We start from the raw sequence: 26,454 nt of genomic DNA, 5'->3' as shown, positions 1-26,454 counted from the left end.
TCTACTAAAAAAACACAAAATACTAGCCGGGCGAGGTGGCGGGCACCTGTAGTCCCAGCTACTCGGGAGGCTGAGGCAGGAGAATGGCATAAACCCGGGAGGCGGAGCTTGCAGTGAGCTGAGATCCGGCCACTGCACTCCAGCCTGGGCAACAGAGCCAGACTCCGTCTCAAAAAAAAAAAAAAAAAAGTATTTGTTTAATGATTGCAACCTACTCAATTTCCATGACAATTCTGTTTTATTCATTGATCTCTCTAAACTCTCATTTTCTCATTTCTAAATGGGGTACTAATATTGACCTTATTAATTCATTCTGAGCTTTAAAGGGTAAATAAACAATAAAGTACTCAGTGCATTACCTGGCACATAGTAGGTACTTATGTTAGATTCTTTTCATTTTTTTTATATTGAATGCCTGGAAAATATGTCTGATGCATTTTTTATCCTCTGATTACTCCTGTGCTCTTTATGCAGTGGTCTGTCCCTGCGCTGCTCAGTAACCCTCCCCTTCCGCCTAAGCATACATTTCAGTGTCTCCTGGGAGATGACGTTCTCACTTTTGGACATCTTTGTGCCTGGGAAGGTGTTGCCCTAGCAGCTGTCGTGTATTTGAAGATGAGACGTAGACCAAGTAAATATTCTCGAGTTCTATATATTTAGGACTCCTTGAGAATCTCTGCATATAACTTGGGAGATTGGCAGTTTGAATTTTGCTGTGATGTTTCACCTGCATTGAATCAAATCTAATCTGGCTTGGCAGTGACTGAAATATTTTATATTCTATCTCTTCATGGAGCTTAGAAAATGTCTAATATGACGGTAGAAACGTGTCTTCCTTAGTAGTTAATGTGCTTCTAGTATTAGTATGTAAAATGATTGGGCATTATATTACAAGTAATACTATTATGATGAATTTCTGCAGCATCTTTTCCCAAGCAACTCAAATGATTTAATATATTATTTCATTTATGACCTGGGATTATTAGGACCATTTTGCAAATGAGAAAAATTAGATACAGAAAAATTGAGTAAATTGACCACTTGATGTTTTATGTGGTCCTTGCTAGAAAAGCCATTATTTCCTGAAAGTCTATTGTTTTTAAATGAATTCTGAAATGAAAACATGAGACTTCGTGAGGGTGATTTTTTTTTTTTTTTTTTTTTTTTTTTTGAGATGGAGTCTTGCTCTGTCGCCCAGGCTGGAGTGCAGTGGCGCAATCTCGGCTCACTGCAAGCTCCGCCTCCCAGGTTCACGCCATTCTCCTGCCTCAGCCTCCCGAGTAGCTGGGACTACAGGCGCCCGCCACTACGCCTGGCTAATTTTTTTGTAATTTTAGTAGAGACGGGGTTTCACCGTGTTAGCCAGGATGGTCTCGATCTCCTGACCTCATGATCCGCCGGCCTCGGCCTCCCAAAGTGCTGGGATTACAGGCGTGAACCACTGCGCCCGGCCTCTGATGTGATTTTATAAGTAAATTCTCTATTCAACTAATATTTAGTGAGCATCAAGTATGTATCAGGTCCTGTTTTAGACTGCAAATAAAATGGTAAACATGCCATGTCAAATTGCCTTCATACATTAAGAGCACAAGATCACCTCGATCAGCAGGCTGAACTGTCTACTCTTTCTGTACAGAGATTCTGGTGCAAGGAGACCCTCTCTACTCTACACCCAGGCAGATCTCCAGGCTTTCAGAGTACTTGCTTGCTTGGTCCAGTAGCATGAGTTGCCCCACCCCTCTTGTGCAGAGATCTTGCCGCAGGGGGTCCTCTCAGCTCCATGTGCAGGCAGCTCTCCAGGCTTTCAGAGCACCACTCATCTGGATCAACCTGACTTTCCAACCTTCCTGTGCAGCTTCTGGTGCAGGGAAGCCTTTCTACTTCACTCCCAGGCAGAGCTTCAGGCATCTGGATTACAAGTTTAGGCTATCCCCATACCTGTGTAGAGAACTTGGATCTGAGGTGGCTTCTCAGCTCCAAGCTGAGGGACACTTCTGGGCGCTTGGGGGCTGCTTTATTGGATTGTCCCTTGGCACTGATGCCTGTGCCTGACATCGGGGAACCTGTAGGTGGACCTGCCTGGTCTGACTCCACCTTTTGTGGCCCCTGCCACCTCCCAGGGCTGAGTAGGGAGCTCGGACCATTGTACATCCCATGAATCAGCCCACTGCCTGAGGCAGCAGAGAGCCTCTGCTAGTAAACAAGGATCAACTATATACCCAGCCACATTGACCACAGCCAGTTTTTACCTGTAAGTGCCATCTATGGGCTTGTAGGTTGAATTCCACATGCCAAAAGAAGTGCATATGTCTATAAAAGCAAAGCCAAAAGACCCAATCCAGCATTCCCTACAGTCACACTCCCAAGAAACAGGAGAAAGGGAAAAGGGAAAGAAAAAAAAACATTCTAAGGAAAGAAAGAAAAAGAAAACATACTACCTGCATGAAAACAACTACAAAAATTAGAAATGCCAACGTCTCCAAATGAAAAGGAAACAGCACAAGAATTTTGGCACAATGAAAAATCTAAATATAGTGACACACCCAAGGATTGCACTAGCTCTCCAGCAATGGTCTGGGGCCAAAATGAAACTCAGAAAGGACAGAAGAAAGAATTGAAACATGGATTGCAAGGACGCTCAATGAGATCCAAGACAAGGTTGAAAATCAACACGAAGAAACTTCTACAGAAATCCAGGAAATTCTGGAATTGAAAATCTCATTTAAGGAATTTCAAAGTAAAACTGAAAGCTTTATCAATAGACTAGAACAATCAGAAGAAAAAATCTCAAAGCTTGAAGACTGGTCTTTTGAACTCACTCAGACAAAAATAAAGAAAAAATAATTTTAGAAAATAAACAAAGTCATTAAGAAATATGGTACTATGTAAAGTGACCAAGTCCATTAATTATTGGAATCCTGAGAGAGATGGAGAAAAAGTAAAAAACCTGGAAAATTTACTTGAGGGAATAATTCAAGATCACCTGCAAAATACTATTCAAAATGAACATCACTAAGTAATATGGTCACAGGACTATCCAAGATCAAGGCTAAAGAGAAAAAAGATCTTAAATGCAGCTAGAAAAAATGGCCTGATCATGTACAAAGAGAAGCCCATCAGGCTAACAGCAGACTTCTCAGCAGAAACCTTGTGAGTCAGTAGAGATTGGGGGCCTGTTTTCAGCATTCTTAAAGAAAAGAAATTCCAACCAAGAATTTCATATCCCACCAAACTAAACTTCATAAACAAAGGAGAAATAAAATCTTTCTCAGACAAGCAAGCACTAAGGGAATCTATTACGACCAGAGCAGCCTTACAAGAGATTCTTAGAGGAGTTCTAAATATGGAAACAAAATAAAGATACCTGTTCCCAGAAAAACACACATAAATATATAGCCCACAGAAAAAGCATCCACACAATAGAAACTACGAAGCAACCAGCAAACAATTTCATGATAGGCTCAAAACCTCACATGTCAATTATTAACCTTGACTGTAAATGGCCTAAATGCCCCCACTTAAAATGCACAGAGTGACAAGTTGAATTAAAACACACACACACACACATACACACACACACACAAAACAAGACCTTATCCTCTGCTGTCTCCAAGATACCCATCTCACATGTAATGATACCCATAGGCTCAAAGTAAAGGGTTGGAGAAAGATATAGCTTGCACACAGAAAACAAATGAGAGAAGGGATCACTATTTTTATATCAGGTAAGATAAACTCTAAATCAACAACAGCAAAAAAGAAAGAAGGGCATTACATAATGACAAAGAGTTCAATTGAACGAGCACACTTAACTATTCTAACTATATACACACCCAACATTGGAGCACCCAGGTTCACAAAACAAGTACTTCTAGACCTATGAAAAGGTTCAGACAGCCACACAATAATAGTGGGGGAGTTCAACACCCCACTGACAGCATGAGACATATCATCAAGGCAGAAAATTATAATAAAAGTTGAAAAAAATACTTACACCATTTTAAAATTGCCTTTATAAAGCTTATATTCTTTGGGATTGATTGCTGAGGGCAAGGTGGAAAGGACAAACCTTATAAAAAGTAGACAAGTTCAGCTACTAATAATAAGTACCATAAAGTACTTTTTATTCTTTTTTTGAGACAGGGTCTTGCACTCTCACCCAAGCTAGAATGTAGTGGTGCAATCACAGATCACTGCAACCTCAAACTGTTGGGCTCAAGCAATCCTTGCACCTCAGCCTCCAAAGTAGCTAGGTCTACAGGTGTATACCATCTCACATGGCTATTTTCAGAAAATGTTTGGTAGACATGGGAGCTTGCTATGTTGCCCAGGCTGGTCTTGAACTCCTGGCCTAGAACAATCCTCCCTATTCGACCTCCCAAAGTCCTGTGATTTCAGGCATGAGCCACCATGCCTAGCATGCTTTTCTAAAACAGTGTGACTAATAGAGATTGACAAATTGAGTGATAAAAAGACTTATGAAAAGCTGACACCTACTTATGCTTACATATGGTTTCAGAGTAGATGGAAAATGTCCTTATTTAGTATTAGCTATTTGGAACATATGTACACTCTTTCAATATTCATGAACAGGGCTGGCAAATTTTTTTTATACACAAGGCCAGATAAAAAATATTTTAGGCTTTGTATACCATACAGTCTTCATCATAATTGTTGAACTAAGGGAAGAAAAAGTACTATCTTTTTTTCACCAATTGCAAGGTTCTTGGCTGACACCCCATAACAAAGGACAGATTAACAAGAGAACAGCATAAAAATGTATTTAAGATTTCTTTTTTTACTATTCTTACCATTTTAATTGATACATGATATTTTACATTTTTATGGGGTACATGTGAGTATTTGTTAATGCATAGAATGTGTAATGATCAAGTCAGGGAATTTGGGGTGTCCATCATCTGGAGTATTTTTCACTTCATTTATATCATTTCTATGTGTTGGGAACATTTCAAGTCCTCTCTTCTAACTACTTTGAAATATACGATATTGTTGCTAACTATAGTCACCCTACTCTGGTGCTGAATGCAAGAACTTATTTCTTCTAACTGTATGTAGCCAGCAACTAAACTTTCTTCAATACCCTCTTACCCACACACTATTCCAAGTCTCTGGTTTCTATCAGTTTATTCTTTACCTCCAATAGATCAAGTTTTATGGCCTCCACATATGAGTGACAATATATGGTATTTGTCTTCCTGTGCCTAACTTATTTCATGTAAAATAATGACCAGTTCCATCATCCATGTTGCAGAAAATGACATGATTTTATTATTTTTATGGCTCAATAGTATTCCATTTTGCATATATACCATGTTTTGTTTATCCATTCATTTGTTGATGGATTCTTAGGTTGAATCCATATCTTTGCCATTATAAATAGTTCTGCAATAAACTTGTAAATGCTGGTATGCCATTGATACACTGATTTCTTTTCCTTTGGGTAGATATCTAGTAGTGGGATTGCTGATTCATATGGTAGTTCTGGCCAGGCATGGTGGATCATAACTATAATCCAAGCACTGAGAGAGGGTGAGGCAGGAGGATTACTTGAGACCAAGAATTCGAGACCATTCTGGGCAACATAGCAATACCTTGTCTCTATAATATTAATAATAATAATAATAATAATAACAACAATACAAAATTATCCAGGCATAGTGGCATGAGCCTGTAGTCCTGGCTACTTGGAAGGCTGAGGTGGGGGGATCACTTGAGCCCAGCAGGTCAAAGCTTTAGGGAGCCAAGATCACATCACTGCACTCTAGCATAGGCAACAGAATGAGACCCCATCTCAAAAACAAAACAAAGCAAAACCAAACCAAAACCAAACCAAACCCATATGGTTGTTCTATTTTTAGTTTTTTGAGAAATCTCCGTATTGTTTTACATAGTGGTTTATACTACTTTATATTCCCGGCAACAGTGTATAAGTAAGTGTTCCCTTTTCTCCAGATCCTCACAGCATTTGTTATGTTTTTGTCTTTTTGGTAATAGTCATTCTAACAGGGGTAAGATGATATCTCATGGCCTGATTTGCATTTCTCTGATAATTAGTGATGTTGAACATTTTTCATATGTTGACCATTTGTATATCTTCTTTGAGAAATGTCTGTTCATGTCCTTTGCCCATTTTTGGTGGCATTTTTTTTTTAACTGTTGAGTTGTTCAAGTTCCTTATATACTCTAGACATTAGTTTTTTGTTGGATGAAAAATATGCAAATATTTTCTCCCCTTCAACAGGTTGTCTCTTCATTTTGTTGTTTTCTTTGCTGTATAGAAGCTTTTCAGTTCAATTAAGTCCTGTTTGTCTGTTTTTGTTTTAGTTGTCTGTGATTTTGAGGTCTTAGCCATAAAGTCTTTGCCTAAACCAATGTCCTGAAGCATTTTCTCTGTTTTCTTCTAGTAGTTTTATAGTTTCAGATCTTATGTTTAAGTCTTTTATCCATCTTGAGTTTATTGTTGTATGTGGTGAGAGATGGAGGTCTAGTTTCACTTCTTCCGCATACACATGGATTTCCCATTTTTCCAGCACCATATTCTAAAGAGGGTGCATGTTTCCCCAGTGCATGTTCTTGACACCTTTGTTGAAAATCAGTTGGCTGTCAACATGTGGATTAATTTTTTGATTCTCTAATCTGTTACACTTGTTTATGTTTCTGTTTTTCTATTAATACTATGCTGTTTTCGTTATTATAGCCTTGAAAGAGATTTCCAGGTAGTGTGATGCCTCCAGGTTTGTGCTTTTTGTTCAGAATTGCTTTGGTTATTAAGGCTCTTTTTTGGTTCCATATGAATTTTAGGATTGTTTTTCCTAATTGAAGAATTACATCAGTATTTTGATAGGGATTGCTTTCAATCTATAGATTGCTTTGGGCAGTATGGTCATTTTGACAATATTACTTATTCTGACTCATAAGCATAGGTTTTTTTTTCATTCTTTTTGTGTCCTCTTCAATTCCTTTCATCAGTATTTTGTAGTTCTTCTTGTAGAGGTGTTTCACCTCCTTGGTTAATTTTATTCCTAGGTATTTTTTGTAGTTATTATAAAAAGGATTTCCTTTTTGATTTCTTTCTCAACTAATTCGTTATTGATGTACAGAAATGCTACTAATTTATGTACATTGATTTTGTGTTTTGTAGTTCTACTGAATTTATTAATCATATCTAAGAGTTTTTTGTTGGAGTCTTTAGTTTTTTCTAGATATAAGATCATCTCATCAGGAAAGGACAATTTGACTTCCTCTTTTCCAATTTGGCTGCCTTTTATGTCTTTTTCTTGCCTGTTTGCTCTGGCTAGAACTTCCATCCAGTACTGTGTTGAATAAGAGTGGTGAAAGTGAGCATCCTTGTCTTGTTACAATTCTTAGAGGAAAGACTTTCAACTTTTCCCCTTTTAGTATAATATTAGCTATAAGTTTGTCATATATGGCTTTTATTATGTTGAGGTACATTCCTTCTATGCCTAGTTTGTTGAGTTTTTTAAAAAAAAATTTAGAGATTGGGTCTCACTGTCTCATCCAGTCTGGAGTGCATTGCCACATAGTTCACTGTAACCTCAAACTCCTGGGCTCAAGCAATTGCCCTGACTCAGCTTCCCATGTAGCTAGGACTACTGGCATGCATCAGTATGCTCAGCTAAGTTTTGTGTTCTTGTTTTTGTTTTGTACAGTTGAGGTCCTGCTGTGTTGCCTAGTCTGGTCTTGAATGCCTGGCCTCAAGTGATCCTCCTACCTTTGCCTCCTAAAGTTTTGGCATTATAGGCATGAGCCTCCATGCCTGGCCTGTTGAGAATTTTTATCACAAAGGGATACTGAATTTTCAAATCCCTTTTCTTTGTCTATTGAGGTAATCATATGGTTTTTCTTTATTCTGTTGATGTGATGTATCAGGTTTATTGATTTATGTATGCTAAACCATCCTTGCATACCTGGGATAAATCCCACTTGATGAAGGTGTATTTTTTTTTGTTTTGTTTTTGTTTTTTTTTTTTGAGACGGAATTCATGCCATTCTCCTGCCTCAGCCTCCTGAGTACCTGGGACTACACGCGCCCGCCACCACGCGTGGCTAATTTTTTTTTTTTTTTGTATTTTAGTAGAGACAAGGTTTCACCCTGTTAACCAGGATAGTCTTGATCTCCTGACCTCGTGATCCACCCGTCTCGGCCTCCCAAAGTGCTGGGATTACAGGCGTGAGCCACCGCGCCCGGCAGTTGTATTATTTTTTGATGTGCTGTTGGATTTGATTTGCTAGCATTTTATTGACAATTTTTGCATTTATGTTGATTAGGGATATTGGTCTGTAATTTTCTTTTTTTGTTGCATTCCTGTCTGGTTTTGGTATCAGGGTAATGCTGGCCTCATAGAATGAGTTAATTAGAAACATTAATAGAAACATTCCCTTCTTTTTACTTTTTTAGAATAGTTTGAGGAGAACTGGTGTTCTTCTCTGAAAGTTTGGCAGAATTTGACAGTGAAACCTTCTGGTCTTGTACTTTTCTTTGTTGGGAAACTTTGCATTGCTCCTTTCATCTCGTTACTTGTTATTGGTCTGTTCAGGTTTTCTATTTCTTCCTGAATTAATCTTGGTAGGTTATATGTGTCCAGGAATTTATCTGTTTCCTCCAGGTCTTCTAATTTGTTGCTGTTTAGCAATTCATAATAATCTCTGATTATCTTCTTTATCTTTCTGTGGTATCAGTTGTAATGTCTTCTTTTTCATTTCTGATTTTGTTCATTTGGATCTTTTCCTTGGTTTATTTTGTTTATATTTTCAAAAAATTACTTCTTCATTTATCATTTGTATTTTTAAAGTCTCTTTTTCATTTCGTTCTGCTCTGGTCTTTATGATTTCTTTCCTTCAGCTAATTTTGGGTTATGTGTGTTCTTGTTTTTCTAATTCCTGGAGGTGCATCATTCAATTGTTTATTTGAAATATTTCTGCTTTCTTATGTAAGCACTTATTGCTATAAACTTACATCTTAACACTGCTTTTGTTGTGTCTTGTAGGTTTTGTTGTGTTTAAATTTTCATTTGTTTTAGGAATTTTAAAAAATTTTCTCTTTAATTTCTTTCTTGACCCAGTGGTCATTCAGGAGCATGTTGTTTAATTTTTATGTATATTTGTACAGTTTCCAAAAGTTTCTTTTGTTATTGATTTCTAGTTTTATTCCTCCGTTATGATTTTCATTTTTAAAAGTTTGTTGAGACCTGTTTTGTCTCCTAACATATGGTCTATCCTGGAGAATATTCCCTGTGCTGATGAGAAGAATGTGTATATTTAATATTATAAGTTTTATATGACACAAGAGTTTTCCAAAATGAAGATCCAAAAACACAGAAAAAAACTGTATTTATTATGGTCAGTTATACGGAAGTATTATTGGACACAGGAAGTATGATCTAATGGCAATAAACTGTGGGAAACTTAGTAAGACCTGTTTGCTCAGGTTTATTATCTGTGTGAAAAAAAGTTATATTAATTGAAAGTTTTGTAAATAAATGATAGGTCTTTATATTTACATATATTATTAGCCTTTTATACAACAAAGTGCAATGTTATTAAACTAATTTTCTATTTAGATTTTCATTTTATTTTAGTTAATTTCACAGTGAACTAGGCTGTGACATCAAAATTTAGTATTTCCTTGAAATAATTTTCTTGTGATACTTCACGTCTTTTTAATTTATTGGCCTGGTGTTTTAGGTTTTGAATCCTTATTTTACATGCTATAATTTCTATTTTTACACTTTCTCTCTAATACCTGGATTGAAAATGAGTCTTTCAGCCTCCTCCCTTTGGTGAAGGATGCTCATTAGTGCCTGGTTAATTCAGAGTCCTTGAGCTCATGGCACACTCTTCTACAACATTGCTGCCAAAACCACTTTAGTGTCTCAGCAGGAGCTTGTCATTAACAACATTCTTGTAGAAAGTAGAAAGTAAAAATTAAGCAGGCTGGGAAAGCCAAGTGCTAGTGTACCATGTATGTGTAAATCTTTGGTACCAATAAATAGTCTCCTGGTGGGTTGGTGGTTGAGTTTCTTGCCTGAAACCACCCTTCTTTTGAAGCACTAACAAGTTGAAATTCTTGAAAGGAGTTTAAAATAATGCATGCAGCGAAAAGAGCCCTTCAGTGTTATTGAGAAGACATTTGTTTATATAATCTATAAAACATTTGATAAAGAAGGCAAATGAAATTCAAAATAGCATCTTTAGCACTAGGATTTTTACTGGTAAAATCTGGTTCAGAGAATATTGCTTTAAATATGTGGCTTGCTGATACTGCTTTCCAGAATTAAGCTTATCTCTCTATCGCTCCAACCCCCCAACTCCCCACTTATCAATCCCTAAACCACCAAAAGAGCTGAAAACTACAGGACTTCCTTGCAGTGGCAGAGCTTACCCTAATAAACCTAAGACCAGGCCAGAATGCAAACCTTTGTCGTTAGGCAAACGCCAAAAGAGAAAAGCCAACTGGGCTAAGACAGCCATACCTACTTCCTTTCCCCAAACTCAACACTCAGATGAGTCACTCCTCTTTTGTTAGTGCAGGGAAAATGAGAAGTGGGGTGAGACCAGAAGTGTGACTCATATTAATGGGAAGAACATACAAGAGTCCAGGTGTGGGTTAGATGTTGCTCTAATGGGAAAACACATCTTAGGTAAAATTATTGATTGAGGGAGGCAAAGTGGATGACATTTGTTTGAACAATGGAAACTTTAGGCAGATCTAGAAAACTCATTGACATTCATGTCTTTCACTGCTGAAAACTCCATAAAGACACACTGGGAGAATTTTATATTAGAAAAACAAAACAAATGTCTAGTCCAGAAGGCAGAGGGAAAGAAAGACGAGAGTTAGACCTATATTTTGTGGAAAGGGTAAGGGACTATAGGGAAGAAAAACGAATACCTTTCCTCACCCATTGCAAGGTTCATGGCTGAGGCACCTATAATAAAAGACATTAACAAGAAAAAAGCATACAAATGTATTTAATATCAATTTTACATGACATGGGAGCCTTCAGAAAGGAAGACTTGAAGACACAGGGAAACCTTTCTATTTTATATTTAGGTGTGATGAAGAATGGACAGTGGGGCAGAAGTATGATTGGACAAAGGGAGTATAATTTAATGGCCATAAACTGGGGGGAATTTAGCAAAGTCTGATTGCCCACATTCTTCTCTGTGTCCCTGTGTTTTCAGAGAGGGGGATGTTTCTTTCTTCCAGCTATACAGAGGGCACCTCTGGAATGACCTACTTTAGAGGAAAGTCAGAATTCTGTGAAGGCCTGTTTCAGGGGAAAAGGGCAGGAGAAGGTCAAAGAAACCTTCCTGCTTCTGCTATTTTCTCAAATGCCAAGGGGCCATATTTTGGGGTAGTGCATCCTAAACCCCATCAGGACTAAATTAAAGAGCAGGTTAAAAGAATTAAACTATTGCTGAGTCATCTTGAAAGGAACAGGGGAATATCAGAATGAAAGAGAGCACAAGAAGAATATCCCAATAGTGTAAGAAGTTCAAAACCTAAGGAAGAGCAATGTTTATGGATGAGTGCCTGGCAAAGGTGTGGACTTTCACCAGGTTTCCAAGCCTTATTAGATGATGAATGAGGCCCAAAGTAGAAATTATCTTGGAATATTGGGGAATCAGAGAAAATTGTAAGTCTGGATATGTAAAACATTATGGAGGACTTTAAAGGGCAGCTAGAGGAGTTTAAATTAATACATATTCTCAGAAGTATTTTGATTAAAACAAGAGGAAAAGAAAACCTAAACCATATTAATGCTGTTAGAATCAAAGAAGAAGGGACATATTGGGGGAAAAAATGAACATTCAATTCATTTTGAAAAGGGGAATGGGGGTAGAGATGTTTATTTTATTACATCTAACAATTCAGAGAAGAAATAAATACTGCTAGGGCATTGAGCCTAGAGATGAGCATATATGGTGATCTAGACAGAACTAGGGAACACAGCAATGAGCATAAAAGAGAAAGGTCAGAGCCAGAAATGGATAATTTGGAAAGTTCTGCATAAAAAGAATCTTTCAAGTCAAAGGAAAATAGAATTGCTAAGCCAGGTAAAAAGCAGTGAGGCTGGAAGAAAGCTAAGGCCACTGTTCTGGGGGAGCCCCCATGAACCAAATGCCCCTTCCCACCACCTGTTTTTGTAAATACAGTTTTAGTCCAACATAGCCTTGATCCTTCATTTACATATTGTTTATAATTGCTTTTGCGCTCCAAGAGAAGAGTTGAATAGTTGAGACAGAGACCAAATGGCTGACAAAACATAAAGTATCTGGCCCTTTATAGAAAAAACTTGCCAACCCCAGATAAAAGAGGAAGAGCTACCAGAAAAGATTTGCCAAAAAGGAACTCTGAACCCAAGAAAGTATAGCTGCAAGGAAGTCAAGAGAGAGGAGGATTTCGAAGGAGTAGGTGAAAAGAAAGGATATAGTGGGTGTGGGGAGGATGAGGCTTAGGGAAAAAAATCTTTGAACGTTATGACTAGCAGGTCATTATGTACCATTCCAAAATATCAATTTCTAGATGGACCAAAACCTATCACAAAATACTCAAGAGATATATTTGTTTCTCCCTTCCTTCCTTCTTTTCTTCCTTCTTTAGCATTAAAACATTGTTTTAGTATGAAAACAATCTATTTTTTTCTGCCTTACTTCCTTCTTTTCTTCCTTCTTTAGTATTAAAACATTTCTTCCTTCTTTAGTACTAAACATTCCTTCTTTTATTCCTTCTAAAATTTAATATTAAACATGTAGCACTGATCCAGGTGCTGTTGGAAGATACCTAAAGACAAGATGTGCATCCATAGAAAGTCATATAGAAAATAGTACTAGAGATGTAACAAGACAATATATGTGAAAATGTAGAAGGCCATATGAAATTAAAGAATTTTGCATTAAGGCAATACATTACCACATACCATATACATAGTTTGGACTGAGTGCTTTGCATTCAATGGTTATTGTCAATAAAATGTCAAAGCAGGCTTTGAGAAATTTGGGATTATAGTGTAATTCAGACAGCACAAACAAATTCTTACTACCTTTGTGACCTTGGGACAAGTCATTTAGCTTCTCTTCACTTTACTTTGTTCATCTGTAAAACTGGGAAAAACAACACCCATTCCATAGAACTATTCCTCATATTCACCCTGGCATGTGCATTTCCATTGCATGATTTGCAGGGCTGTATATTATTCATGCTCTGTTGATTGCCTAGCTTCATCTCCCATCTTCCTCACAGCAGTCTCACTTCAGCCACATCACACTGCCAGCAACTGCTTGTCTTCTCAACGTTTCACCAATTCTTCGGTCTTCCTGGAAAGTACTCTCCACCTTGATCGTGTCATGCTGATAAATTTCTACTCCTTCTTAAAGACTTGGCTGAGACATGGTCTGCTTTGTGACTTGTCTGTGTTCCCTGAAAAAATTTAAAGCATCATCCTCTGCATTTCCACAGTGCCTCATACTGAAAGCACTTAGACTTAAGTTGATCAAACAATTTATCATCCTAATTGAGACACTTTTAAAAGTGAAAGAGGATGCTACTAGTAATTACACCAGGACAACAGACCTAAACCAGGACTGCCCCAGCAAACTCAGATGCATGGTCACTCACCTTTTCCTTATGTTGAAGTAATAATTATTTACTTGTCTGTCATCTCCTCCCCCCCCCCAACAAAATATACACATATACGCACAATCCTTGAGCCCCTGGAAGGGGATGGCCTCAGCACCTGGCCCAATGACACATAGGAAGCAGTTGATTAATCAATTAACTTATTGATTAAATCATGATGATTTTATTGGAGGAGAACATTATAGCCTGATGAAATGGCATAGAAAAAGAAAAGGAGATGGGAGGGCACGTTTACAAGCAAATAAACTCTCCTGGGTAGAACAGATGTTTGGGGGTTGGAACATAATTTGGGAAAGGATTGTGGAACTCTTGATCCTCAATCAGGATAAGGAATTTTTAACAGTAGGGGAAGGGGAAGGTTAAAGCAAGGAATGACATGAGGATAATGGGTAATTTTATGTAAGATGAATAGGAGGGAGCGGAAAGAAGAGGGAACTGCAGAGACTATTTGGATAAAATATTAAATTATGAAAGCCTGGATTAGGAATATTTGCCATTTTGCATTTTATGCTTGGGGACAAAGTCGAGACCATTTAGACTGCAAGTAACAGAAATCCAAATTAGCCTGGTTTAATCAAAAGAGGGAAAATTGGCTGGGTGCGACAACTCAGGCCTGTAATTCCAGCACTTGGGAGGCTGAGGTAGAAGGATCACTTGAGGCCAGGAGTTTGAGACCAGACTGAGCAACAGAGCAAGACCCCATCTCTACCAAAAAAAACAAAAAAGAATTAGCTGGGTGTGGTGATGCACACCTTAGACCTACTTGGGAAGCTGATGGTGGAGAATCACTTGAGTCCAGGAGTTTGGGGCTGCAATGAGCTAAAAATCATGCCACTGAATTCCAACCTGGGAGACAGTGTGAGACCCTATCTCAAAAGAAAATAAAAGTGGGTAGGAGGGCTGAATTTGTCAGCTCAGCAAGCATAAATATGTAGGCATTGCTGGATCCAGGTCCTCAAACAGTGTCATCTCATTAGGAATCTTCTCTCCTTTTCCTAGTTCTGCTTGTTACTATGTCAGATTCATTCTTAGTCAAGTTCTCCCCAAAATGGTTTTCAGCAACTTTCAACTGAAACACTGCTTTGCCAACAATTCTAGCAAAAATCCTAAAGAAGGTTCTCATTGGATACCTGCCCATTCCTGAACCAGTCACTGTTGGTGTGAGGGATTATGGTCTGACTGGCCAGGGCTCAGTTACATGCCCACTCCAGATGATAGAGTTGGTTTCACCTGAACCAAATAATCTAAGTGTTTGTGGGGGGTGGGGGTTAGGGTTGGGAGGATGGAGGGGTGAGGCACACAGATAGGAGCAGGGATATCTCGCTAAAGGAAAACTAACTTGTTTTGAAAAGAAAGAAAATGGGTATTAGGAAGCAAAACCAATAATGTTCTCCACATAAAGTCTATGATGTTATTTCTCAGTTTGAAGAGAACAGTGAGCTCCTTTAGATCATCAAAATCAAATCACAGAAAAAAAATTTCAAGAGGAAACATAAAAGTAATGATATTCCAAATGAGCAAGAATAAAGATATCTATTTGTTCTGAAATACTTTAGATTACATTTATGCAATATAGTTAAAATATAAGACTAAAATATAATTTGTTACCTTTAACCCAATAAATATGTTGTTTATTATAATAGTACATATCTCATGCTTATTATCCATAGAAAACAAAATATTATTTCACCTTTCCATCCAAACTATGAATGGAATAGTACAGAAACTTATGATTACTGATCTTTGAGAAGGCCGTTATGGAGCCAAAGGAGGGTTGAAAAGGACAATTAAAATGGCCCAATTTTTGTTGAATTCTTTATATAGTCTTATTGAGGAACGAATTGATAAAACTCTTCAGTCTGATATGACAAGGTCTGTGGATTTAAGAAACACTCATAAATTTGTTTGTAGAACTGATAGCATAATTCTGGAAAAACTACAAATGTGAATTTTCCCATGGTACAATGTTAGTGTTCCTAGTTGTCTAGATTAAAACAATTTTTTTAGAATGAATGTCTATTATTCTTAAATTAGAAAAAGAAACAAAAAAGTTTCCTTAAGAGAAAGAAGAATTATGACATACAGGGAAACTAGCGTTGACCTTGAAGTGGTGTCATTGTGGTCTTTCTCACAGGTTTTTTTGGTTGTTGTTTTTGTTTGTTTGTTTTTCCATAAATATCCATGAATATCTCAGAAACAACATTGAGTTGGATGGACCATTGATTTGAAATAATGTGGTAATTCTCTGATTATGTAAATATTATTAAAAACCATTTCCACAGCATTATGCTAGTGTACGTAATAAGAGTTTCATCATATTCACTGATACCTTACTAAATCATTTTGATTCCTTTCAAGAACGTACCTTTCAAGAACAAGTTTCTGACACAGAAAATAACCTGAACCAAGGACCCAGCTTGGTGGAAGCCATCTTTAAAATATTGTACCATTGCAGTTTTTCTCCACAAACATTTGCAAATGTTTTTGTGAGCTACATGGAAGAAGAGCAATTATGGGACTTTTTATATAACATCCCAGGTATGAGACATTTACTATTTTTAAAAGAAAAGTTCTATAGATACTTAAATGTACCTTTAGAGATGTTTAGAAGTTGTATTGATATTGATTTTGCTGAATCTGTTGTTTGTGAAAGTTTACCTTACATTTTTTCAGTATAAAGCCTTCTGTTGGGAATCATTAATTATTAGTTCCCGTAAAATTTCATATACTTTGGGACAAGATGCAAGGGAGGTTGAAGGGAAAAGATTTTCTTATTTTATTAATTAGGGAATGTTCTGTCATAAAAATTTATTTTAATATTTATCACAGATTATGTTTTGCTATTGAGCATATAAGATATTAGTAAGATGTGAAAAGTATTTTGTGATTCTTGGGTGTATTTATTCAGCAAATTAATGGACAATACTATTGGTCAATTTTCTTCAGATGTATAAGGCATTTATTATTATGACCACAGTGCGCCTCTCTACAAGGCAAGCATATCCTGTGATTCCTTTGGAGAGAATATATTTTTCCCATCTGTATTGTTCTTCTTCCTTCAGCTACAGAGAATAATAAAGGCAGTGCAGGTTGTATGTTTGAACAGAAGGTTTTGATGGGTTGCCCCACCCTCTGGCCAGTGTAAAAATCTCACATTGTCTTATCCTTAATATTCTTCCTCTAAATTTTCATATTTAATATCTTGGGAAAACAAAGGATGAAAACTTAGACAATGATTTTTATTATTATCCTGCTATTCAAATAGTGATTTTTATCATTTACATTTAGTTTTCAACCTATAAACTTTCTTTTATCCTGCTTTGGAACCTGAATTTTCGTAAAATATTTCCTAGGCTTCATATAAAATATCTAACTAGTTCATAATCACGGTTTCACTCCTCCCAGACTTTTTGACTATCCTCCAGATATTACTTGAATATCATTCTAGCTGTTTTAAAGTCATTATGTTTCATCTTCTCTTGGTCATTATCCCTATAAAATAGTAATAGATAACTTTATGTTATGATTTCCAAAATCCAAATCTGTCATTTAAAGTTTCTGTAATAATGATCTCCTTTTAAAATGTTATCTCCTAGTTGCCATGCATTCCCTTACTGCTTCTTGCTTCCTCAAAGGAAGGGCATATTTCTAGGTAAAAAGGCTGAATTAGAAGCTTGTTGTGTTTCTGACGTAGTCTTTACTGAATTGAAAGAAAAACGACCTTGAAAGTTCTGCCACCCTCTACTGTTTTTAGTTGTTTCTGGGGAAGTAAGAGCTGGATTTTCTCACAAGATTATAAAGAATCGGTGACCCTCATGCTTCAACCACTATTTATCCTTCAACTATTAGGTTCCTGAACCATCTTTGACACTCAGCACAAAACTATACTGAAAATGACCTAGAAGATATAAATGGATTTCTGGTGCTGCTAGCGGAAAATAAAACTGTTTCTTGCTCCTAATTTGACATCTCTCCATCTACATATTGAGCAAACCCTCCCCCACATGGTCAGACAAGTCTCAGGAAACAGACGTTGTACATATTCATAGAGCCTGAATTATGTGTGAAAGCTCAAAGCGGCAGAACTTCAAATGGGTGAAACTCCCTCACCCTTTGTACAAGTTGTTGCTCCATAAACATTAAATATTCTCAAACCTGATACCTGCAGTGGTCATGAGGGTCTGAACTTTTCTCTTTTCTCTCCCATTTAAGTCTTTGAAAAGGTCTTTTTTTTTCTTCTGTTAGCAATCGTGGTTATTTTAAAAACCCTAGTAAGATAATAGAAGGTACTAATTCATAACAAAATTAAGCCTTTTACTATGACTTTTGTTTAATTTGAAAACATAACATGTTTACAAGAAATACAGCTAAGACATGTAATCATAATCCCACAATATTTACATTTTATTACTAATAGATCTATTCTTCAGTAAATATAATTAATCTACTCAGATTAACTAAAGTACGTTATTTTAAAACTTCACTGCTGTAGTTTCCTCATACTAAATCACTGTCTATGATTTCAGCATAGTTTACCCATAAAACATCACCGTCTTATCATTTTAGGGTAAAACGACAAAGATGAAGTGGTCAGTATCTTCATCTTATTGTTAAATAAACAAAAAGCAGAAATATTAAGAGAATTGCCTAAGACTGTCCACCAATTAAGTTGGACAGACTTAGCACAAGAAACCAGATCTCCTCTCTCCTAAGCCAGCAGTCCCCAACCGTTTTGGCACCAGGGACCGGTTTTGTGGAAGACAATTTTTCCACCAGGAGGGGGATGGTTTCAGGATGAAACTGTTCCACCTCAGATCATCAGGCATTGGTTAGATTCTCATAAGGAGCAACCAACCTAGATCCCTCGCATGCGCAGTTCACAATAGGATTTGTACTCCTATGAGAATCTAACACACTTCTGATTTGTCAGGAGGCGAAGCTCAAGCAGCAATGCTCACCCACCTGCTGCTCACCCCCTGCTGTGTGGCCCGGTTCCTAACAGGTCACAACCCAGTACTGGTCTGCAGTCTGGGGGTTGGGGACCCTGTCCTAGGCCATGTTATTTCTCATTTTTTTCTACTGGACTAAAGTTTTTGAGACACTACTTTTATGAACATATGAATTCAGTAATGAATTATACAATCTGATTTTATACTTAGAATTCCATCTAACACATAACTCCTTAGACTGGACATAAGCTAGGGAGGGACGACAAGAAGGAATATACCCACTTAAGATTACTACAAAACCTATAAACACAAAAAATAATTAAGTCAGAGACCTAATGTGGGTGTTTCTAGGGCCAATGCACTCTATAATAAATAGATTTGCTAACAATCATTGGACACCTGTGTCTTCAAAGTAGATCAAGCATTATTCAGTTAGACAAATGCAAATATCAAAGCATACATTACCTCAACTGGTTTTTAAAACAATGTCAGAACAGGCTTGTAAATGAGGCAAATACTGTCAAAAATGCCCGTCTAATATGATAGTAATATATTCAACAAGTATTGTTCACTTGGCTCCTTGATATGGCATTGGGCTTACTTTCGTTTTCCGAATCAGTTTTCTTCACTTTCTCACAACCTTTGGGAAAAAAAACTTTCAATAACCTAGCAAAATTTCTCAATTAAAGGTTAAGATCCAAAGTTTCCACTTTGGTTTTCTACTCCTCCTCAACCTCATAAAGACCTTTAAGAAGAGTTGTTTAGAGAGTATATATATGCTATATTGCCTTCTTGTTGCCAAAATTAATATACAGTGCCTTACCTTCCTATCAGACACAGTGATTGTCTCTATTACCTACATAAACACCTGCAGCATAGTATAGGTAGATTTTAAATGTAAGCTTTCACATATTGAAAGGCTGTCTTTGTTCTATGTTGTAACTAACCATTTATTCTCATCCTTTTGTCACCATTCAGTTTGTTTGCAATTCACCTTATGCAGCTGGAAACCATCATTCTTTTTTTTTTTTTATTTTATTTATTTATTTATTTTAATTTATTTATTATTATTATACTTTAAGTTGTAGGGTACATGTGCATAACATGCAGGTTTGTTACATATGTATACTTGTGCCATGTTGGTGTGCTGCACCCATCAACTCGTCATTTACATCAGGTATAACTCCCAATGCAATCCCTCCCCCCTCCCCCCTCCCCATGACAGGCCCCGGTGTGTGATGTTCCCCTTCCTGAGTCCAAGTGATCTCATTGTTCAGTTCCCACCTATGAGTGAGAACATGCGGTGTTTGGTTTTCTGTTCTTGTGATAGTTTGCTAAGAATGATGGTTTCCAGCTGCATCCATGTCCCTACAAAGGACATAAACTCATCCTTTTTTATGGCTGCATAGTATTCCATGGTATATATGTGCCACATTTTCTTAATCCAGTCTGTCACTGATGGACATTTGGGTTGATTCCAAGTCTTTGCTATTGTGAATAGTGCTGCAATAAACATACGTGTGCATGTGTCTTTATAGCAGCATAATTTATAATCCTTTGGGTATATACCCAGTAATGGGATGGCTGGGTCATATGGTACATCTAGTTCTAGATCCTTGAGGAATCGCCATACTGTTTTCCATAATGGTTGAACTAGTTTACAATCCCACCAACAGTGTAAAAGTGTTCCTATTTCTCCACATCCTCTCCAGCACCTGTTGTTTCCTGACTTTTTAATGATCGCCATTCTAACTGGTGTGAGATGGTATCTCATTGTGGTTTTGATTTGCATTTCTCTGATGGCCAGTGATGATGAGCATTTTTTCATGTGCCTGTTGGCTGTATGAACGTCTTCTTTTGAGAAATGTCTGTTCATATCCTTTGCCCACTTTTTGATGGGGTTGTTTGTTTTTTTCTTGTAAATTTGTTTGAGTTCTTTGTAGCTTCTGGATATTAGCCCTTTGTCAGATGAGTAGATTGCAAAAATTTTCTCCCATTCTGTAGGTTGCCTGTTCACTCTGATGGTAGTTTCTTTTGCTGTGCAGAAGCTCTTTAGTTTAATTAGATCCCATTTGTCAATTTTGGCTTTTGCTGCTGTTGCTTTTGGTGTTTTAGACATGAAGTCTTTGCCCATGCCTATGTCCTGAATGGTACTACCTAGGTTTTCCTCTAGGATTTTTATGGTATTAGGTCTAACATTTAAGTCTCTAATCCATCTTGAATTAATTTTCATATAAGGAGTAAGGAAAGGATCCAGTTTCAGCTTTCTACTTATGGCTAGCCAATTTTCCCAGCACCATTTATTAAATAGGGAATCCTTTCCCCATTTCTTGTTTCTCTCAGGTTTGTCAAAGATCAGATGGCTGTAGATGTGTGGTATTATTTCTGAAGACTCTGTTCTGTTCCATTGGTCTATATCTCTGTTTTGGTACCAGTACCATGCTGTTTTGGTTACTGTAGCCTTGTAGTATAGTTTGAAGTCAGGTAGCGTGATGCCTCCAGCTTTGTTCTTTTGACTTAGGATTGTCTTGGAGATGCGGGCTCCTTTTTGGTTCCATATGAACTTTAAAGCAGTTTTTTCCACTTCTGTGAAGAAACTCATTGGTGGCTTGATGGGGATGGCATTGAATCTATAAATTACCTTGGGCAGTATGGCCATTTTCACGATATTGATTCTTCCTATCCGAAACCATCATTCTTAGCAAACTATCACAAGAACAGAAAACCAAACACCGCATGTTCTCACTCATAGGTGGGAACTGAACAATGAGATCACTTGGACTCAGGAAGGGGAACATCACACACCGGGGCCTATCATGGGGAGGGGGGAGGGGGGAGGGATTACATTGGGAGTTATACCTGATGTAAATGACGAGTTGATGGGTGCAGCACACCAACATGGCACAAGTATACATATGTAACAAACCTGCACGTTATGCACATGTACCCTACAACTTAAAGTATAATAATAATAAATAAATTAAAAAAGAAAAAAAATGTTTTAAAATATTTTGTTGATTGAATACAATAAAATTCACTCATTTCAAGTGAAGAGTTCAGTAAGTTTGACCAATGTATAAATCTGTGTGACAGCCACAACGATAAAGATATGGAACATTTTCTGTCATCTCCAAAGGTTCTTTCATTCCCCCTTTGCCATCCATTCTCCTTTCAAGTCTCAGCACCAGGAAGACACTGACCCGCTTTTTGTCATGATAGTTTACTTTTGATATTCTAGAATCTCATATAAATAGAAATCTATGTATTCTTTTGTGTCTAGCTTCTTTTGCTCAGCTTAATGTTTTTGAGAATTTTATATTATGCTTTATCATTAGTTTATTTCTGCTCATTGCTGAGCAGTATTTCACTGAGTAGTACTTTTTTAATCCACTTGCCAGTTGGATGGACATTTTGATTATTTCTAGTTTTTGGCTACGATGAATAAAGCTGCTATGAATACTACTGTATGTCTTTGTGTGACTACAGATATCCCTCAGTATATGTGAGGAATTTATTCCAGGAACCATTCCCCTTATTAAAAAATCCATATACTCAGCCAAGTGTGGTGGCTCATGCCTGTAATACCAGCACTTTGGGAGGCCGAGGTGGGTGGATCATCTGAGGTCAAGAGTTTGAGACCAGCCTGACCAACATGGAGAAACCCTGTTTCTACTAAAAATACAAAATTAGTTGGGCTTGGTGGCATGTGCCTGTAATCCCAGCTACTCAGGAGGCTGAGGCAGGAGAATCACTTGAACCTGAGAGGCAGAGTTTGCAGTGAGCTGAGATGCCATTGTACTCCAGCCTGGGCAACAAGAGCGAAATTTTGTCTCAAAAAAAAAAATCCATATACTCAACATATACTCAAGTCCTGCAGTCAGCCCGACAGAACCTGCGTATATGCAGGTTTTGCATCCTGCAAATATTGTATTTTCAATCCGCATTTGATTGAAAAAAGTCTGCATGTAAGTCAACCTGTGCAGTTCAAACCCATGTTGTTCAAGGGTCAGCTATGTATGCTTTCATTTCTCTTCAGTAAGTACTTAGAAGTGGAAATGCTAGGTGATGTGATAAGTACATTTTTAACTTCAAAGAAACTACTGGCCAGGTGTGGTGACTCACACCTGTAATCCCAGCACTTTGGGAGGCCGAGGTGGGTGGATCACCAGGTCAGGAAATCGAGACCATCCTGGCCAACGTGGTGAAACCCCGTCTCTACTAAAAATACAAAAATTAGCTGTCTGTGGTGGTGCGTGCCTGTAATCCCAGCTACTCGGGAGCCTGAGGCATGAGAAGCACTTGAACCCAGGAGGTGGAGGTTGCAGTGAGCCAAGATTGCGCCACTGCATTCCAGCCTGGCAACAGAGTGAGACTCCATCTCAAAAAAAAAAAAAAAGAAAGAAAGAAAAAAAAAATACTAAACTGTTTCACAAAGTAGTCATATCTTTTTACATTTTGGCCAATAACGTATGAAAATTTTGTTTGCTCCATATTCTTGTCAACACTTGAGATTGTCTTTTTGATTTTGGTTATTCTAAGGCGTAGGTAGTATTACCTCATGAAGCTTCAATTTACATTTCCTTCATGAATAATGACATTGAACACCTCTTCATGTTCTTAGTGACCATTTGAAAATATTATTTTGTAAAATACCTATTCAAAACTTTTGTCCAATTTATTAATTGGTTGTCTTACTGAGTTGTAAAGGGTTCTTTATATATATGTTGCACATAAATTCTTTGTTTTATACATATATTGATAAAATTTCCTCCCTGTCTATGGCTTACTTTTTCATTTTGTTAACAAGGTCTTTTGATGGAGTGAGGTTTATAATTCTGATGAGTCCAGTTTATTGGTTTTTTTTTGTTTTTTGTTTTTTGTTTTTTTTTGAGATGAAGTCTCACACTGCTGCCTGGGCTGGGTGTGCAGTAGGGCGATCTCGGCTTGCTGCAGCCTCCACCTCCCAGGTTCAAGTGATTCTACTGCCTCAGCCTCCCAAGTAGCTGGGACTACAGGCGCGCGCCACCACGCCTGGCTAATTTTTGTATTTTTAGTAGAGACAGGGTTTCACTATGTTGGCCAGGCTGGTCTTGAACTCCTGAATTCATGATCTGCCTGCTCAGCCTCCCAAAGTGCTGGGATTACAGGAGTAAGCCACCGCGCCTGGCCCACTTTATCAGTTATTTTAATCATAGTGCTTTTTGTGTCCTAAGAACAATTGGATTGTCTAAATTTTACTAATATTTCTCCTATGATTTCTTTTGGCAATTTTATAGTTTTAGTTATGTTTAGTTCTATGATGGATTTTTGTGTATAGTGAGATAAGTGTTGAGGTTCTTATTTTTCCATATGACAATATAATTTTTCCAGAACCGTTTTTTAGAAAGGCTATTCTTTATAAATTGGATTACTTCAATGCTTTTGTCAGAAATAAATTGACCAAGTCATCAAACAGATGCATCTATTTCTGGACTCTCTATTTTGATACTTGGCACTATAGGTTTATATTGTTGCTTGCTTTCTATTTGTTGTTCTATCTAATCTTCATTTTCCCTCTATTTTGGCCCTCGTTTGGATTAGTTGAGTATTTGTCAGTATTCCGTGTTACCTTTTCTAATGGCTTCTTTATTTACTTTAGTAATTGCTACAGGGTTTACAATATGTATCTTTAACCCATCAGAGTTTACTTTTTAATAACATTATACTACTTTGCATCTAATATAAGAACATTATAATGCTATATTTCCATTTACTTCCTCCCTATCCGTTATTCTATTGTTGTTGTACATTTTATTTCTACAAATATTATAAACCCTACAATTTATTGTTTTATTTTTGCTCCAAATATTATATTTTAAAGAAATTAAAAATGGGAAAAAGTATTTTATATTTGTCCACATATTTATCATTTCCATACCTTTCTTTGTGTAGATCAGAGTTTCCAATAGGTATCATTTTCGTTCTACCTGAAGTACTTCCTTTAACATTTCTTGTATTACAAATCTTCTGGCATTAATTTATTTTAGCTTTTGATTGCATGACAAAAAGCATTTTGCCTTCATGTTTGAAATATTTTTCAGTAGATATGGAATTCTAGGTTCAGATTTTTTTTGTTGTTGTTCTTTTTCATTTTTCCTTTAGCACTGTAAAGGTGTTCATCTTATTATCTTCTGGCTTGCATTATTTCTGACAATAAATCAGTGGAAATATTTGCAGTATCTGTTTCCTTTTACGTAATATGTCTTCTTTTATAGTTGATAAGGACTTTTCTCTTTGTCACTGCTTTTCAGCAATTTAATTATGATGTGCCTTGTTTTTCTTTTCTTTGTATTTTTTCTGCCTAGGGTTTACTGAGCTGCCTGAACCTGAGATGTTTGATTTTTATCCAATTTGAAAACTTTTCAGCCATTCTTTCTTGGAACATTTTGTCTTTTGCCAGCCCCACTTCACTCCCTCCCACTTTTTCTGGGACTCCATTTCGTGTATGTTACACCTCTTGGCATTGCCCCACAGGTCACTGATGCTGTATTCTTCTTCCTTGTTTTTTTGTATTATTTTTGTTTTTTAACCTTCTTTGTCTCTGTTCTTTTGTTTGGTTACTTTTTATTGTATCTTCAAGTTCGGTGATTTTTTTTTTTTTTTTTTCTGCAGTGTCTGAAGTACTATTAAGACTATATGGTGAATTTTTATTCCAGGTTTCTTCAACTTCTAGCAAGTCTATACAGTTTCTTTTTATATTTTGTATACACCTTCTCATTTAAATATTCTTATACATACATGATGTCTGTTTTAAAACCTTGTTTGCTCATTCCATCATCTCTTTCATTTATGGATATATTTCTATTGACTTAGTCTTCTCTTGATTATGGATCATATTTTTTTCCATGCCTGGTAATTTTTTATTGAATGCCAGACATTATCAGTATTATGTTGTTGAGTCTCTAGATTTTGTTTTCTTCTATTACAGATTTTGTTGTATTGTGTTACTTGTGTATCACCTTGATCATCTTGAGAGTTAGTTGTTTTCAAGGTTTATTAGGGCAGATCTAAAGTAGTCTTTATTCTAGGCCTGGTTTAGCCCATTTGCTAAAACATTTTCTTTTTGGGTGTCCTTTGAGTGTCAGATATGCAGTGACATCTTGCCACTCTGGTCTGAACTCAAGACTTTGCCAATCTTGTATGAACTCTGAGGATTGTTCACCTAACAGTTTCCCAGTAGTTGTTTTTCGCTTGGCTTCTTGGAGTCAACCTTCCCACTGCCAGCCTAGTATTCTGTGTAAGACTGGAAGGGAACCTTATGCATATTTCTGGAGCTCTTTCCCTATGTAGATCCATCCCTTTGGTACTTTTCTCAGAAAATTCCAGCTGCCTCATCCTCCTGTGTCTCTTCATCTCAGTGAGACTTTAATGGTTTGCTTGACTTTCTGCTCCTTGAACTGGGATCCTGAAAGTACATTCAGACTTTAATTTGTTTTCTTTTAAAGGCAATGACAGTGTTTCCTGTTGTCTAATATATGAAAATAGTTATTTTGCATATATTTCCCTGTTTTCTAGCTTTCATAGCAGGAGGGTGAGTCTGGGACCAGTTATTTTATCATGACTAAAATAAAAGTTCTTCTTCAAAGTTATAATCATTTTTAAAAATAAGTTATGATTATCTCAGGTAGCAAGCCCACTAGACACATAATAAAATATTTGGAACTGGCTTTATCAGCTGACTATTGACTGAAAACACTGATTTCCTAAATAACATCCCTAAAAATGAAGGACTCTCAGTGTACTATTTTTCACTTAATTCATAATATCATTTCCTTGGCCACT

At 36.9% G+C, this 26,454-nt stretch overlaps 1 protein-coding gene across 8 annotated transcripts in view; it reads left to right on the top strand.

Moving 5' to 3' along the window:
- KIAA0825 overlaps positions 1-26,454 on the top strand; it is a 473,908-nt gene that overhangs the window by 181,706 nt on the left and 265,748 nt on the right. For all 8 annotated transcript variants that reach the window (XM_078004985.1, XM_015140426.3, XM_078004982.1 and 5 more), the window contains one exon: positions 16,043-16,222. In XM_078004985.1, the coding sequence (XP_077861111.1) occupies positions 16,043-16,222 (180 nt within the window). The remainder of the gene's footprint in view (positions 1-16,042; positions 16,223-26,454) is intronic.

The sequence above is a fragment of the Macaca mulatta genome, chromosome 6 (genome assembly GCF_049350105.2).
Source record: "Macaca mulatta isolate MMU2019108-1 chromosome 6, T2T-MMU8v2.0, whole genome shotgun sequence".
In the NCBI taxonomy this organism is placed as follows: Eukaryota; Metazoa; Chordata; class Mammalia; order Primates; family Cercopithecidae; genus Macaca; species Macaca mulatta.
The sequence above is the reverse complement of the archived record's forward strand: the minus strand, read 5'-3'. Positions and strand labels throughout refer to the sequence as shown.